The sequence below is a fragment of the Mustela putorius genome, unplaced genomic scaffold (assembly GCF_011764305.1).
Source record: "Mustela putorius furo isolate JIRA1106 unplaced genomic scaffold, ASM1176430v1.1 tig00003983_pilon_pilon_pilon, whole genome shotgun sequence".
NCBI classification, from domain to species: Eukaryota; Metazoa; Chordata; class Mammalia; order Carnivora; family Mustelidae; genus Mustela; species Mustela putorius.
Window position 1 is genome coordinate 21,681,560 of NW_025422123.1, and position 15,922 is coordinate 21,697,481.

At 33.6% G+C, this 15,922-nt stretch overlaps 1 protein-coding gene across 2 annotated transcripts in view; it reads right to left on the reverse strand.

The window, feature by feature from the left end:
* BMP5 (bone morphogenetic protein 5) overlaps nt 1–15,922 on the reverse strand; it is a 114,542-nt gene that overhangs the window by 29,867 nt on the left and 68,753 nt on the right. For both annotated transcript variants that reach the window (XM_004772404.3, XM_004772406.3), the window contains exon 3: nt 8,845–8,993. In XM_004772404.3, the coding sequence (XP_004772461.1) occupies nt 8,845–8,993 (149 nt within the window). The remainder of the gene's footprint in view (nt 1–8,844; nt 8,994–15,922) is intronic.

Here is a 15,922-nt window from a genome sequence, read left to right on the forward strand (position 1 = left end):
ATTCTGTAGTCATCAACTTCCGTTTATTAGGCATTTTTTTCCTTGTACCTAAATCAGCTATCTTTTTTAAATTTCCACATTGATTTAATTTCTGGACTGTGGAGTAAAAGTTCAATTTTTACTTATTTATTTATGTAAGTATCTGAAGTTAACTATTCTTCAGCTATCTTCCTAATTTATTCTTACATATTCATCTAAAAGTCAAGCAAGTATGCTCTAATTATCCTTAACATTAAACAGTACATAAAAAACTACTTCATTTATACTAATATTTACCTAGAACAAATCATAGGAGTATATGTTCCTTCTTATTTTCAGAACATTTAGCAAGATATGTGATTCTTGCCATTTCTTGGATATGGAGACTCATTTATTTATTTGAAACCAATTGTCATCATCATAAATTCAGCTAACAGGAGCCATATGGTTTTATGAACAAAAGTGACTTAATTGCTTTATAAGATAAAGTTCAGATAAGGGAAGAGAATATTATCAAATCTCAAAATGTTTAAAAGATCCTCTGATAAGCAGACATAATTCAACTTTTTGAACTTAGATAAATAATGGGAAACTGCAGTCAAAACAGCAGGACAAAAAGAAAAATACCACCCTTGATCTCTGAATTTCTTCTGCTACTTATTAGCACTATGTCAGCTGATATTCAGATTAACTAACCACATAGATCATCGGATCCTTGACACAGATAAATAGTCATCTGACAACACAGGGGCTTAATTTACAGATTTTTCCCCTGAGGTAAAAACGACTGTCCTAGGAATCCTAAGGGTAACACAACAAACTTATATAACCAAATATTTCCATTTTAAGAAAGCAGATTCCAGGACATTAAATTTAAGCGGATATTACATTAAGAACTCTTCAATTGCCTTACATAAACATACTCGCATTCCACAAAGGTAAATGAATCTTTAGTACCTTGTACGTTTGTTTAATATATAATGACATGAGGACTAGGATATATTTTCCTAATTAGGAATATATATTCTGGATGTAACTAGAGGGTATTATGCTGGGTGAAATAAATCAACCAGAGGAAGACAATTAGCATATAACCTTACTCATATGTGGAATTTAAGAAACAAACAAAGAATCTTAGGGAAAGAGAGGAAAAATAAAACAAGACAAAATCAGAGAGGGAGACAAACCATAAGAGACTCTAAACTATAGGAAACAAACTGAGGGTTGCTAGAGAGGAGGGGAGTTAGGGGATGGAGTAACTGGGTGATGACATTAAGGAGTGCATGTGATGTAATAAGTACTGGGAATTATACAACACTGATGAATCATCCATCTCTACCTCTAAAACTAACAATATATTATATGTTAATTAAGTTTAAATTTTAAAAATTTAAAATTGGAAGTTTGAAAAGTAAAAAAAAAAGGGATATATATTCTGTAATTCAAAAGATGTCATGGAATTTTAGGAAAATCCAATTTTTAACACAGTGTATTTAAAAAACATTACAGGACACTGCAATTTTGAAGATGATTTTTATCAGTAGGTTAAATTACTCTGCACATAGTAAGAAAAATGAGCAATTAGCACACACCTCAAGGCTGTGGAAAAAATGATTAATTCCATTCCTTATTATTAATGTACATGAGGCAGCTGTCAATTTCAAGCAGTAAACAACAACAACAAAAAACCCACATGTTAGAACCCTGGGCAATAAAAGTTCAAAAATACTCACTTTCAATCTAATAGTGCTAATAAGTAAAGTCAATGTGTTTTTTTAAGTCTGCACAATAATGGTGAAAATAATAGATTAAATTTGCTTTTAGAAAAGTTCTGATATGTGTAATTTCTAAAAGTAGAACAGAGAAAACACTTGTATATGAACAAGCAGAAAAAATTGCTCTAATTTTGACACTTTATGATGTCTGGAAATATAACTACTGCCTAGCGTGGGACAATGATTTGTTTCCTTGACTTTTCGGGAAGATCTTCTCTGATGTTCTTCCAATGAACTCATAAGATACCTTCCATCTTCCAATTAGTTTATAGAAAATGGCATATATATAGTGGGGATTTTACGCAATGTGCTATAAATATCAGGATAACATATTTAGAAAAGACTCTTTAGCAAAGACTACCAATATTTCTTTACCCACATCTTCTACAAACATTAAAATATGGCTTGTAATTCTACAATTTTGTAAGAACCCATCTAGATGCTAATAAGCTTATGAAGCCAAATGCTAGTAATTTATACTAAAGCATCTTTGGGTTGGAAATTTTTTCTTTTTCTTTTTTAAAGATTTATTTATTTATTTTAAGGAGAGAGAGAGCTTGCGCATCCGTGCACCCACTGGGGGGAGGGGCAAAAGGAGAGGGAGAAAGAGAATCTCAAGCATACTCAGAGCCAAATGCAAAGCTGGAGACGGGACTTGATCTCAGGACTCTCAGATCATGACCAGATCTGAAATCAAGAGTCAGATGCTCAACCAAATGAGCCACCCAGGCACTCCTGGAAATGTATTCTGATGGTAAAATAGACCAGCCTTTAATCAGTTATCCCTACATTTATAAGCCTATCGAGTGACAAAAAGCTTATTTCCCTTATTTTCATTGAAACAATTAGTTATTCCCCAAATATCTACGTTTTCTAAGAATAAGATGATTGGGACTCAAGAAAGGTACTACATTAAGTACTGATAATTTGATAGTCTCTGGTACCTATAAATATCTAACCACTGTAAGCAATCAGTCAGTCATGATCCTCGTCTCTGAGTGCTCATTTCTATTGACTTCACATCCCATACAGGACTAATCTAAAAGTTTCCTACCAATAATCACTTTATTAGCCAAAGTTATTAGACATGAGCCTAATAACACAGCTGTCTATACATTGTGCTGCCAACTTGACGTTTAAGAACATATCAACAATCCTGCCTTTTTCCAGTGGACTATCATTTGCAAATTTATCTAAAACTCTTTTAATTTTTTTTTAAATTTTTTATAAACATATATTTTTATCCCCAGGGGTACAGGTCTGTGAATCACCAGGTTTACACACTTCACAGCACTCACCAAAGCACATACCCTCCCCAATGTCCATAACCCCACCCCCTTCTCCCAACCCCCCTCCCCCCAGCAACCCTCAGTTTGTTTTGTGAGATTAAGAGTCACTTATGGTTTGTCTCCCTCCCAATCCCATCTAATCATCTAGTCATCTGTACAACCTCCTTAGTCAAAAAAAAAAAAAAAAAAAGAAAAGAAAAAAAAAAAAGGAAAGAAAGAAGAAAAGGAAGAAAAGAAAAAAAAAGAAATTGATTCTAAATTAAATGAGTCCCCCCTGGAATAAGTGAAAAGTCTCTGTATGTTCTCTTCACCCTGATATTCAGCATAAAGACCTTTTATTGCTATCTTACAGTCTCACACTGTCCCTGCAAGTTATTACTATTATACTGATTTTATTAATGCTATGGCTATAATATGAACTACCTTGTCAGAGCCAAGATTTGAATCTAGTTTTCCTAATTATTTCTTCTTAGAATTTGTATTTCCAGATTGGAGCTACTTATTGTCTTTATTTATCCTCCTTAATTAAATTAAATTAAATTAAATATCAAAAAATAAGAATCAAAACTTTACATTCTCTTATCTGTAACAATAATAATAAGTTTATTTATCTTATATTTAAGTATCAATTACAATGGAATTTAAATTGAAACTTTAATACCTCTGAAATCTGCTTTCTTGATTCGGCTATAAAATTAAGTGAAACTTTGAAATATCTATCTATAAATCTTAATTTTTACCCTGATATGCTTAAAGATTATGCCACAACTTCATTCAAAGAAAAATGGATATTAGAGTTTTATTTAAAAAAAGAACTTTATAATGTTTCTTGGACATTAAAAAATAGTCTGACAAAACAACATTTTGATGACTTGAATACAAATGAATCAGGAACATACGGATTGAATTTTCTTTGACGTATAAGTGGGTTTGAATAGAAAAGAAAAAAAGTCATTGGCAAAATTCAATCTGAGTATTGCCAAACCTAAAATGTCTGAAAACATAGGATTTTTTAAAAGACATTCTAATGAACCCCAAAATACTCTTTGTTTTTCCATCTCTAATTATTCTATAAACCCAAGTTTGAAAAAAGAATTAATTTACTTGGAAAGTTTAAACTATATAAAGCATCAAACAGTGGGAAATTATAGTGTTTGGAGGGAAATTCTAAGCCTTAAAAGCTTAAATTGCTATCTGTGTAATAAACTGTGTATGTATATGTGTACAAAGGATAATGATACCATAGATTTATCATCAATCTTAATAAAGACCTAATAAGTCAGATAATTAATAATTTTTTTAGAATTTGGTGAGCTGAAAATCTTACAATAAATTATAAAACAGACCTTTAAAAAAAAGAGTACTTAGGGCGCCTGGGTGGCTCAGTTGGTTAAGTGACTGCCTTTAGCTCAGGTTATGACCCTGGAGTCCCAGGATCAAGTCCTGCATCAGGTTTCCTGCTCAGCGGGAAGTCCACTTTTCCCTCTGACCTACCCTCTCTCATGCTCTCTCTCTCAAATAAACAAATAAATAAAATCTTAAAAAAAAAAAGTAACTAATCACAGAGATTTATTAACCAACCATGAGAGAACACTTGAGAACTTTGAAACTGATTTTGCACAAGTGGATCCAACCACTTGTCTGGAATCTCCAGATTTGACAGTTAAGAAGCAGCAGTGTTTCTTTTTGGTTAGCCTGCTCATATGTTTGCTTTATTTTGCTGAAACACACACGTGGAGCTTGGAGAATTATTCTGTATGAAAAAAGAAAATCAATAGAATATCCTTAGACTCTCCTGCCAAATCCACAGCAGTTCATTTGTCAAATTTCTAAAGAAAAGTACTTCATAAACTGGTATTTTTTTTTTTCAGTTCCTCTGAAGAATCATCAAATCATCAAGCAACTTTTGATTTCAGCAATATTTTGATTTCCAAAATACAAACTTCAGCCTCTTTCCTTTTTTTTTTTTTTTTGCAGGAGCAGGTTAATCAAAATTTAATAATATACATCATTGATTTTCTCACCTTACAACTGAAACCGCTTTACTGTGAGGTGGGTACAAAATTCTGCCCCTGTGTTACACCAAACAGATTTGGTTAATAATCACCCAAAAGTTACAGTTTGGAATGTTTTCTAGGAGTAAAGTGTTCAGTGGCAGGTGGTGTATAAAAGTCTTTTAAATCGAAAACTCATTCAGTGATGATTCAATACGCATTTTTAATGCCTACCCACAACTTACATTATACCAAGCACAGAGGGCGCGACTGTGAAGGAGCAATACACATCCTATGACCTCATGAAACTGACATTCATTCAAACGTGTAATCACGATGGTGTTGCTGTGATTGAGTAAAGCCACAGGTCTGGTTCTTTTATGACGTGTGATCAAGCAACAAGAATATATTCTACATAAGTGAGATTTCATTTTCCCTCCATGATTTGCCTCCAAATCACTTTCCTAATAGAATCTGCAGTCATATTTTAGACGTGAAAGTTGCTCTAGCCGACTCTGAACTATTGACTTTTTCCAGACTATACCATGCCATTTTTGCCATTCTCTGCATTTACTCTCATTGTTTCGCATCCAGGAATGAATTCCCTCTTCTTGATCTCACCACCACTCCACATACTTCCACAACTCTCTCTCTTCTCATCTCCATTTTTTAAAAAAATCTTATTCCACTGACCTGGATTAAAAGTTACCTGAACCACAGACCTATAGGCTCTGTCCCATTTGGAATTAACCCTCTCTTTTCCATTTTCCTGGAGTGTCTTGAGGATAGCACTATTTTTAGCATTTAGGGTACTTTACTTTTTCTAAAATTAGCTACCTATGTCCATCTCTAAGATTATATTGCCCTTTAACATGTCTTCCCTGTATAGGTACTCAATAATTTTATGTCAGACAAATGGATAAGTAGATAATCAACAAGTGGATGTACGCAGAATTGGGTTTGTCTGCTCTGTTTGAAGCACTATCACAATATCGTGTTGAGAACATCAGCAGTAGCAATGAATGAAGCAATAATAAGCTGAAGCATCTGGTTATTCATATCTATGGAGAAATGTCACAAGTAGATTCTCCATGAGGTTGCAGTTAACAAAACTAAGGTGCCGGGGGGGGGGGGTCACTTTATTTCTCAAGGCCAAATATGCTCCAGCTCTGGTGAAAATCTGTTTTAAGTATTGCTGAAATGCACAATGCCAGCTTGCCTAACATATTTAACCATTTTAATACTTTCATATCAGACAATATTAAAGAGATAAAGAAAAGCAACAAAGGCTATAGACAACCTAACACTTAAATAAAGGATTGGGAAGTCTTAAAAAAAAAAAAGTGAAATATTCATTTTAGGTTCAAAAGCAAACACAATGCCCCCCATAAATAATACCAAAATAATTTAAAGTAAAATTAATATATAAGAGAAATAAATCAGGGGAAAGGAACTCCAAAATATAACATATTCTTGGGAAGAGATGAAAAACAAGAGAGAAATTTCAGAATTTTCAAGTGGGGTATGAGTGGGTAGGGAATGAAAGGCTGATCATATTTCACAGATCTCTTGAGTTGTTTAGTTAAACATTTCAAGCATCTCCCCAAGGAGAAGACTGGGAGAAGCACACACCACTAATTTAATTTTTCTTGTTTGGGCCACATACCAGGGAAGAAACGACTGCTCACCCCCACAGTACTGATTTCCCAGTCACATTTCTGACCATAAATGTACAGTAGTTTAACATTGTAAGAATTCTTGCAAGATTATTTAAATATGGGCTTTTCTCTGTCTTCCTTTATGATGCTTGAACTCTGAAAATCCTTAATGGTAATCTCAAAGTCATAATTGGAAAATAGCTTATAATATAAAATATTTGAATTGTTCGTAAAAAAATTAAAATTCAGCATTGTAATTGAAATCTACGGAAAAGTCTAGATGTAGTGGGAAAATGTCTGAAACTCATCAATAACACCAAGAACTCTTTTTCTAGGTCAAGATCTGAAGCATGAAGCTTTCACTAGATGAACTCTGTAATAAATTTAATTTGTAGCTGTCAACCTCATTTCATATATGCAATCCTTGGAGTACCAACATTGGTTATAGTATTATTCTTAGGCTGTAAATCTGGTTATAGAGGTAAAACAATGCTACTGTGAGGTCCTATTGCTTATAGCAATAAACCCCTTTGCAAGAGACCCAAGTCAGACCCAACTTCTACTTAACTCTGTATTTAAACTTTAGTGTAATACAGCAGACGATGGAGTAAGACAAACTCTAGAGCTAATGTTTCTACTGCCTGAGCCTGCAGAAAACTATAGGCAGTAAAGCTTAAATAAGGCACGCCCTCTAATTAATCATCCTTTTATAAACTACCTTCCCTGGGACTGGTACTCACATTGCAGGATGTGGGGCAAGAGCACAATGTAAATCCATTAGGTCTACTTTTAAATAGATAAAAAGTACTCACAAATCATTAAATAAATTATGTTCTATTCTCTTATCATGAAAAATATAATTTTAAATTATTTGAAAGTCCAGATTTGGATTTAAACTTTTTGGACTCTTTGAGTGACCAAAGGACAGCAATCTCTGAGTAAACTGGCCTTGCTTCCCTGGCCTCCTGCTGGAATGTGCGAAGACCCCTTTCACCACAGTCTTTGCCCATTCTCTTCCATTTGTCTGAAATGCCTGCCCCTGACTTTTTCCCCCAGTCACGTCTTCCTGATCTTTACGACTGTAGTTCAGACTCATTCACAGTTCTATACTTGTAAATCCACTGGGCTAATTTCACTAATATGACTAAGTGATCACTACTCGAGACTCACTCAACTGAAAGTCTCAGGGGGCCGTTTCTGCACTTCCTTACCATTTTATCTCCAGCATCTAGCAAAGCACACCACACACAGGTGCTCAATGAATACTTGTGAGCACAGGAATAATTTCTGGAGCGTCTTCAAAATGAAGATTTCCTAAAAACCCTTCCACCCCACAGGTGATTCTGGAGCTGTTGTCTTTGACCCAATATTGGAATATGTTAAGACCTAACAATGATATTTTCTACAGGATTTTGTGCTTCTTTCTATCTCCATCTTCCCTTCTCCCCTTGTATTATTAGTAGCTCCTTTTCCTGTTCTCCTAGCACCACTGTATAATACTATATACATAATATATATATAAAGCTGTGTTCAATAATATATATATTATATGTAACTGTTATTTTTAGTTATTTTGAGATATATTTTACACATAATAATATTTATTTATTTCAATGCACAGCTTATAAATTCTTACAAACTACATAGTTGTATAACTACCATCACAACCAGGACATAGATTCATAGCCCTTTGTATATAGCTTTCTTTTGGAGCTACTATATTACTGTAGTCCTACTTGTTTGTGCACAGGTCTTCAATACTAGATTAAAAACTTCTTTCCTTAAGAGCAAGAAACAATATCTAATTCTTCTTTACTCCTCTATGCGTACTACAAATTCTTTATTTTTTTATTTTTTATTTATTTATTTTTTATTTTTTATTTTTGATAAACATATATTTTTATCCCCAGGGGTACAGGTCTGTGAATCACCAGGTTTACACACTTCACAGCAAATAAACGTGTGTTGGGAAAATATGCTTATAAACCAATTAACTAATTAATATATTGCACTATTCTATGGCAGATGCTACCTTGCCCATCGTAAGTATACAACAATCTATTCTATCTTGGTCAAATTATATAGAAAGCTATAATTCTCAATGTGTCAAAACTAGTGTCACAAAAAATATTTGAAATTCATTGCTTACCATCTCCTATTTCTGCACAGAGTTGTAAACCCAAGTTATTCTGTGGATTAATTACCCAATGATTGCTGGTCACAGTGATATCGAAGACAAGCCAACCCACATCTAAAGCTTGGGCCTTTCTTGTGTCTAACAGGAACAGATCTGCATCCCTACAGAGAAAAAGAACAACAAAAAAAGTTAAAAGTGTGAACGAAGACCATAATTTCCTATACTTAAGTGAAAACATTCGAAAGGCACTTTTTAAAATAATAAAAGATAAAAAAAATAACAAAAGTTAATTAAAGAACAAGAGGAACAAGTGACTCAATTGATGAGTAATAAGATACAGAACATTTTATTGTTGGGCCCACAACCCAAGTCTGGTGCAAATTAGTAATATCTGAAAGTAATTTCCATCTGCCTGCTCTTCGCTGGCCCTTACAAACTGACTTAGTGGTCTAGATTTGGGCTCTGATAATCAGTGTTCCCTGAAACTCCTGTCTATAAGTAGCCCTTCCTGGCAAGTTCACTAGCAAGGACCAAACTGAGTAGAAATGGATGGGAAAGTGGCTACTCTAATTTCGATGAATGTGGACGGCCAAAGCAATGGAGCAAAGGCAGGCAAGCAACTGCTTTAGAGATAATTTTCCCTTATTTTTCATTTTCATTATACCTGTTTTTTCCCCATTATATAATGTATATCTTTATTTTTCATTTCATTTTCCATTTTGATTATAAATTTACTCTATGGATAGCAGAGGCCAAGAGAGGCTCTCAGACCACACCATTGGACTAAAGGATGAATCCCACAAATTGAGCAGCAGATACACCCTGACTTGCTTTAACATCAGCTATGATTACGAACACGTATGTTTGAGAATAGTCTCTGCAGGGTCACTGTGATTAACATTTGTTAATCTTAACTATAGCATTAAATTTCCAAATGTATGAATATTTGTTGAGTTATAGTGAACTGCTTAATTTATGATATCCTTACTACAGGCAGCCTTTGATCCAAAAGTTACACATGCCCAACATTTAATCCTTACAGCAGCTCTTCTTCAAAGTAGCACAGACATACACTATTACGTATTTTTCTGACTTTGATACTGTGCTGAATCTGTTTAAGGACATATTACTTATGTGAGGAAAGGCAAAGCTATGTCATAATCACCCATGTTAAATACTATTCTGCATTTGCCATCTAGCTGTATCACACAAGTCTCTTCAAAGGTGGCTTACAAAATGTAAAAAGCAAATTTTGAGTAAAACCAAATTATGTATATATATATATATATATATATATATATGTACACATATATATGATTTAAGAAGAAAACTCTATTATCATCGAATATTTAACTGTTTTTAACAGAGTGGAGATTCTTAATATTTTAGAAGCTGCATCTTTATTCTCTTTATTTCAACTTAATTTATTCATTCTTTCACTAACCTAGAGAAGTTAAAATAAAGGCATTATGATTATTTAAATCATCCAGGTACCCTAATCCCATTGATGCAAATTTCATTCTCCTTCACAGCTTTAATCACAATGTTTACCAAAAGAGGGGTACAGACATCTTTTCATATCTAACATGGGACTTAGTTTGAGATACCAAAGACATATAGCAAGCATAAACTATAACGCAATGAAAATATTCCATTAGTTCTGACTTGAATATTCAGGACCCATCCTTTCATATTATGAAGGGATATCAGTCAAACTGTCCCTCTTCTTCCTAAGGTGAAAATTCATCAAGTAAACAAAACTTTGAGAAATATAAACTATCCTTAAATTCTTGAGATATTTGGTAAATATCTTTTGAAACTATAATATTGGAATAATTTAATTACATTATCGGGCTCTGAAACAGAAGGAGTCACCCTGTAGCTTGGAAAATACTCAAGTGCTACCCTGCTGTCAAGCCTACTTTCAATTTGAAATATGACATAAATGTTCTACTGAAGTCTGCAGAGTTTATAATGCCACCCTTGGCCTGAAATAAACAAACACTTGAAGAACAAAAAAGAACAAAGAGGTAAAATTTGAGAACAATTTCCACTAAGTAACAAGTATCTATAATTAGTTACCCAGGTAATATTTTCTATTATTTTGAGATTGTGGTATTTTTCCAGAAAAAAAAAAAATCCCCAAACTATCGACATCCAGTTACCCAAATTTTCAAGCATGTCTGTGTAGAAAATGGTTTCAGTTTTAATGGATATATTTAGAAAAAGTGTCAGCCAAAAGATTCAAGCAAGCCCTAAATATCTGAATTTCAGAGATACAACTTGCAATTCATCGGAAGGTTAATCTAAGCAGACGGTGTGGTTTGAAAAATCCATACATTTCTAGCCCCCCCTCTGAAAAGTTTCAATTGCTTGCAATTGCTCCATGGTTTCTATTCCTGACCAAAGCTATTTTATTTTTGACTGATAAATTCTTTTCTTTAATTTTTCCTCTCTCCTCTTCTAGAAGTTCTTCTGTATTACCCACAAGCAACAGAATACACTTTGGAAGACTGAAGTCTATTATTAATCAACACAACGGTAACAATTCTGCAATTTTCACTCATGTAGTTCCTTTCATAGAAGTCTCTTAAAAATAAATCCCTACCCATTTTGTAGAAAATTAGATGTGATTTCTTTTGAAGTACAAAATTACTCCAATAAAAATGGAACTTATATCACTGGAAATAGTAGAAATACTATGTCCAATGAACAGTATAAAATAAACCTGTTAAAGTTATCTCATCTTACTATTTTTACCTGATATTTTTATAGAAATTCTTGAAATACCTAATAAAAGATATTTTAAAATATTAATTAATTTAAAAGGAATGCAGTAGAGAAAAAAATAGATATGTAGCAAAATATATTTACTTGTAGCAGAAATAAATCCATAATAAAATTTCTGTATATTGTTTACAATCATAACAATGAAACTGAAATTAAAATCTACATTCTAGCAAAGGCAATAGAGTCCATTTACATGGATGAGTATAAGCAAATGTTTCACAGTGATATTGTATTAGTTTTCTAAGGCTGCCATCACAAAGTAACATAGACTGAGTGGCTTAAATAACAGAAATTTATTGTCTCACAGTTCTGGGGGCTGGAAGTCCAAATCAAGGAGTAGGTAGGGCTGGTTCTTTTGAGAGTGATGAGGGAAGTATCTGTTCTAGACCTGTCACTGTCTCTTGTAGCTGTTCATCTTTTCCTTGTGTCTTCATATCATCTTCCCTCCATGTGTCTCTGGGTCCAAATTTTCCCTTTTTATTAGGATGCCCTAATTGCCTTGTTTTAATTTAATTATCTCTTTAAAGACCCTATCTCCAAATAAGGTCACATGCTGAGGTCCTGGAGGCTCAGACTTCAATATATGATTTGGGGGAGAGACGGAGCACAGTTCAACCCATAAGACTATTTTAAAATATTTTTTTACAAGCAGAAATTATCCTAGATGTGAATGTTCCATGTTTATGTTATAATTATCAACATTGAAATGTTTTAAAAAACAAATATGTCAAAGTAAACTTAAATTGATTAAAATAATTCATCATTACTAAAATTTGTGTTTTTTTCTTTTTCAGAAAGAATTTGAACATTTGTCTAGACTATGATATAAATCAGCATAACAATTTCTTATATAGCTAAATGAAGTCATCATGAAAGTGTTAAGTACAGAGTTATACTTAACAGATAAAGGATTCATAGCATGCATATAGACTTCTTACATGTGAAATATATAAATATATTAAAAATAGTTACTCAAAGGTGAATAATATGTATGTATATGTGTATACACACACACACACACACACACACATTTACAGTTTACTTTAATCATGTCCAAAGGCTTGAACATGTTTAGTAATGGGAATTGGTGGACTGTAGTTATTGATTAGCAAGGGTGCTTTTATTTTACTGAGAGAGGAAAGAGTTTTGCATATGTGCCTTGGGAGTCTGAAAATACCAGAAGGGTAGGAAGCATAGGTACTTTACTAAGGACTGAACAGCAGGAGCCAAAATTTAATAAGCTTTGAATTGTCATCATACTTACAACTCAAAAATATAGATTGATGGAATGAGAAAATGAAGGTTATATATTTAAGAATGTGACAACAGAAGAGCTAAAATTTATCTTACCATCTTTATGTAGATATCAGTGTAAAGTAAAGATAAAAAGGATCTGGGGATCAGACAGAGCTTGAACAATTAAGGAATTCCTGTCTCAGTTTCTACAATGTTTAAAATATAGTATGGTAATCCCTCCTTAAAAACCAAATGCAATATAATCTGAATATCTTTTTTTTAAATCTAATTTTATTTTTTTCAGTGCTCCAAAATTCATTGTTTATGCACAAGAAGAAAATTACAGGTGAAGTTTTACTTGGTGTGTTATAACACAGATAGCTCTAAATTGTTTAATTATGACCTGTGAAATTTGGGAAAGTTTTATTTGTGGAGTCACATTACCATCAAATGACCTGAGTCAAGTTTATTTGGGGGTTCTTTGAGACGGTAGCAATAGAATTGGTTACAACTGAAGAAGAAAGGAGGAAGAACGATGATAAGGGAAGGATCAGAATGAGGGCGGGAGCAAGAAGGAGAGGATCAGAAGGAGGCAGAGAAGAAGACACACAAGGAAAGTCAGTAACTCTTCCTGGGTGTGTTGTCTTGAAAAATCCAGTAATTGTCGTTGTAAGTCACTCTCTTAAAAATCACTTATATAAACATAGATTCAGAAGTTGTTTTGTGGATATAATATCTGTCCTTCTAGAAAAGCTTAAAAATAAGCAATAATAACAAAAAATGTGTATTTACTGGTGCTTTTGATAACATACTACTTCCAATGCCAGCATCATACACAGATTGAAAAAAATGCTATTTTTCAGACAATACAGATGGACCTGAAGATGATGTGGTTTGTAGTATTGTGATACATGACCTAAAATACTGTGATAGACATGATGTCAAACTGCATGTAAAAAGTTTAAAAGCTTTCACATATATATTTTGAGAGTAAACAAGGAATATGACTATATAAATATTTTACACATAATTATATGAGTAAACTTTTTTGTATTATTTAACTGCATTCATTATATAGCTATGTTTATAAATAAATCCATTATATAAATATTCAATTTCTCCAATTTTTTGGATCTTTTACTTGGGTAAAACAGATATCATCTTTATATGATCATATCATGATTATATGTTCTCTGTATGATCAGACATATATAGTATGCAGACATGCCCAGTATGAATGCAGTTTTGATTGTTGGAAATATTAACTTTCTCTACTGTCTAAATAGCTGACTAAAGGGAGTAGTCTTATTTTAAAACTAAATTAAAAATTATGATGAAAAATGTCTGATGTGAAAATAACTAGTCTGGGATTCTACCTCTGAAGGTAACAAAAATTGATCAAAGAATACTAAAACTAAGTGCGATATAAATTACTGAGCCAAACTGTTATTTTATTGATGAGAAAATTTAAAGAGAGATCAAATTATTTCTTATGGTTACTCAGCCAAATGGGAGAGCAGATCTCAATTCTCCATATTTCATTTTCAGAACACTTTGTTTTATATAATGGCAGCTCTCTTTAGTCCCAACTATATTTTGACTGTTTTCCTTATACCAAAAGATAACTTGTTTTTGGACTGGAATACCAAAAGTTTGAGTGGAGCCACCAACCCCAAACAAGATGGTAGAATTTGAGCCAAGGAGTGACCTGAGACATTTTGTAAAGCCATTCACCCATCCATTCACTAACTCACTCTTTCAATTTAACATATATTGACTCCCAATTTGGGTTTTATATTGTATCGGTTTAACTAAACTGTAACTACCTTGTAAGGTTCTGGAGTAGGGTTGGCCACAAAAGAAATTTAGGTAAGACTTGGAAAGTGAAAGTGAAGTAGTAGCCATATTTATGCTTGGAAGACTTCCACATGTTCAAGTGTTATTACAGCTTAGGCATACTGTCGAGATCTGCTGGTTCACCTTTTTGGTGTGGAGCAGCAGGTGAGCCTGCGGCTCCTTCAGATACCAGTGAATCTTCTTGTTCAATTTCTCTGAATCCAGGGTCAGACATGAGGACATATCTACGAGGAAAGATTTGATAGCAAGGAAATCATTTGCGTCATTGAAATTGGAGGCTGGAAGATAGGTTCCAATTTGTCCTCATGCCTTCCAGATCATTGTTTCAGGTTCTACTTTGTCCTTCCTTTCCCCAACTCACTCATCTTTTCTTCCAGCCTTCTCAGAGGATCTTAGGCCCAGCATCAAATGTAGAGCAACAGCCTTACATAGACTGTTAACTAACTTCCACAGTTGCATAAGGTCAAATCCCTATAATAAATCCTTATGGTATCATTCCCCAGAGGGATTAAACAGCTACCTTATATTTGGTCAATTATATTGAGTCACTTACATCATAGAAGAGCAGTACTGATTCTTACTGGAATAGGTACTGTGGATACAAATTTTCTTTCTCTGCCTATAAGGTTTCTGTCAATATCACTATCCATGAAATTACAGAATACCCTATTTACTATCATGGAATTTCAAAGCTGCTTCTGACCAAAAAGCTCATTTAACAGCAAATGAAGTGCAGAATGGACTTGTGCTCATGGAATTCTTTGGTCTTACTATGTTACCCATTGCCTTGTAGCAGATGGCCTGATAGGACAAGGAAATGGCCTCTTTGAACACTGTTATGCCTCCAGTTGGTCATCAGTATCTTGTACAAATGGACTAATATCATCAGGAATATTTATATGCTTTATATCAGCAACCAGTATACGACTATTTCTGTCACAGCCCTGTCTCTTGAGTCTAGAAATCAAGGGGTGGACACAGGAGTGGCTCCTCTTACTCACTCTTTCTGATCCAATGAGCAAAAATGTTGCTGCTTGGCCCCAAAATGTTGGGCTCTGTTGGTCCAGAGTTCTTAGTTCCCAATAGTAGAATGGTACCACTACCACTGCTTAGCAGTGGTTCCATCTCAAGTTAGAAATTGAGGCATCCATGTGGTTACTTTGGGCTCTTCGGGCCAGTGAATCAACAAGCTGATAAAGCTCTGCTA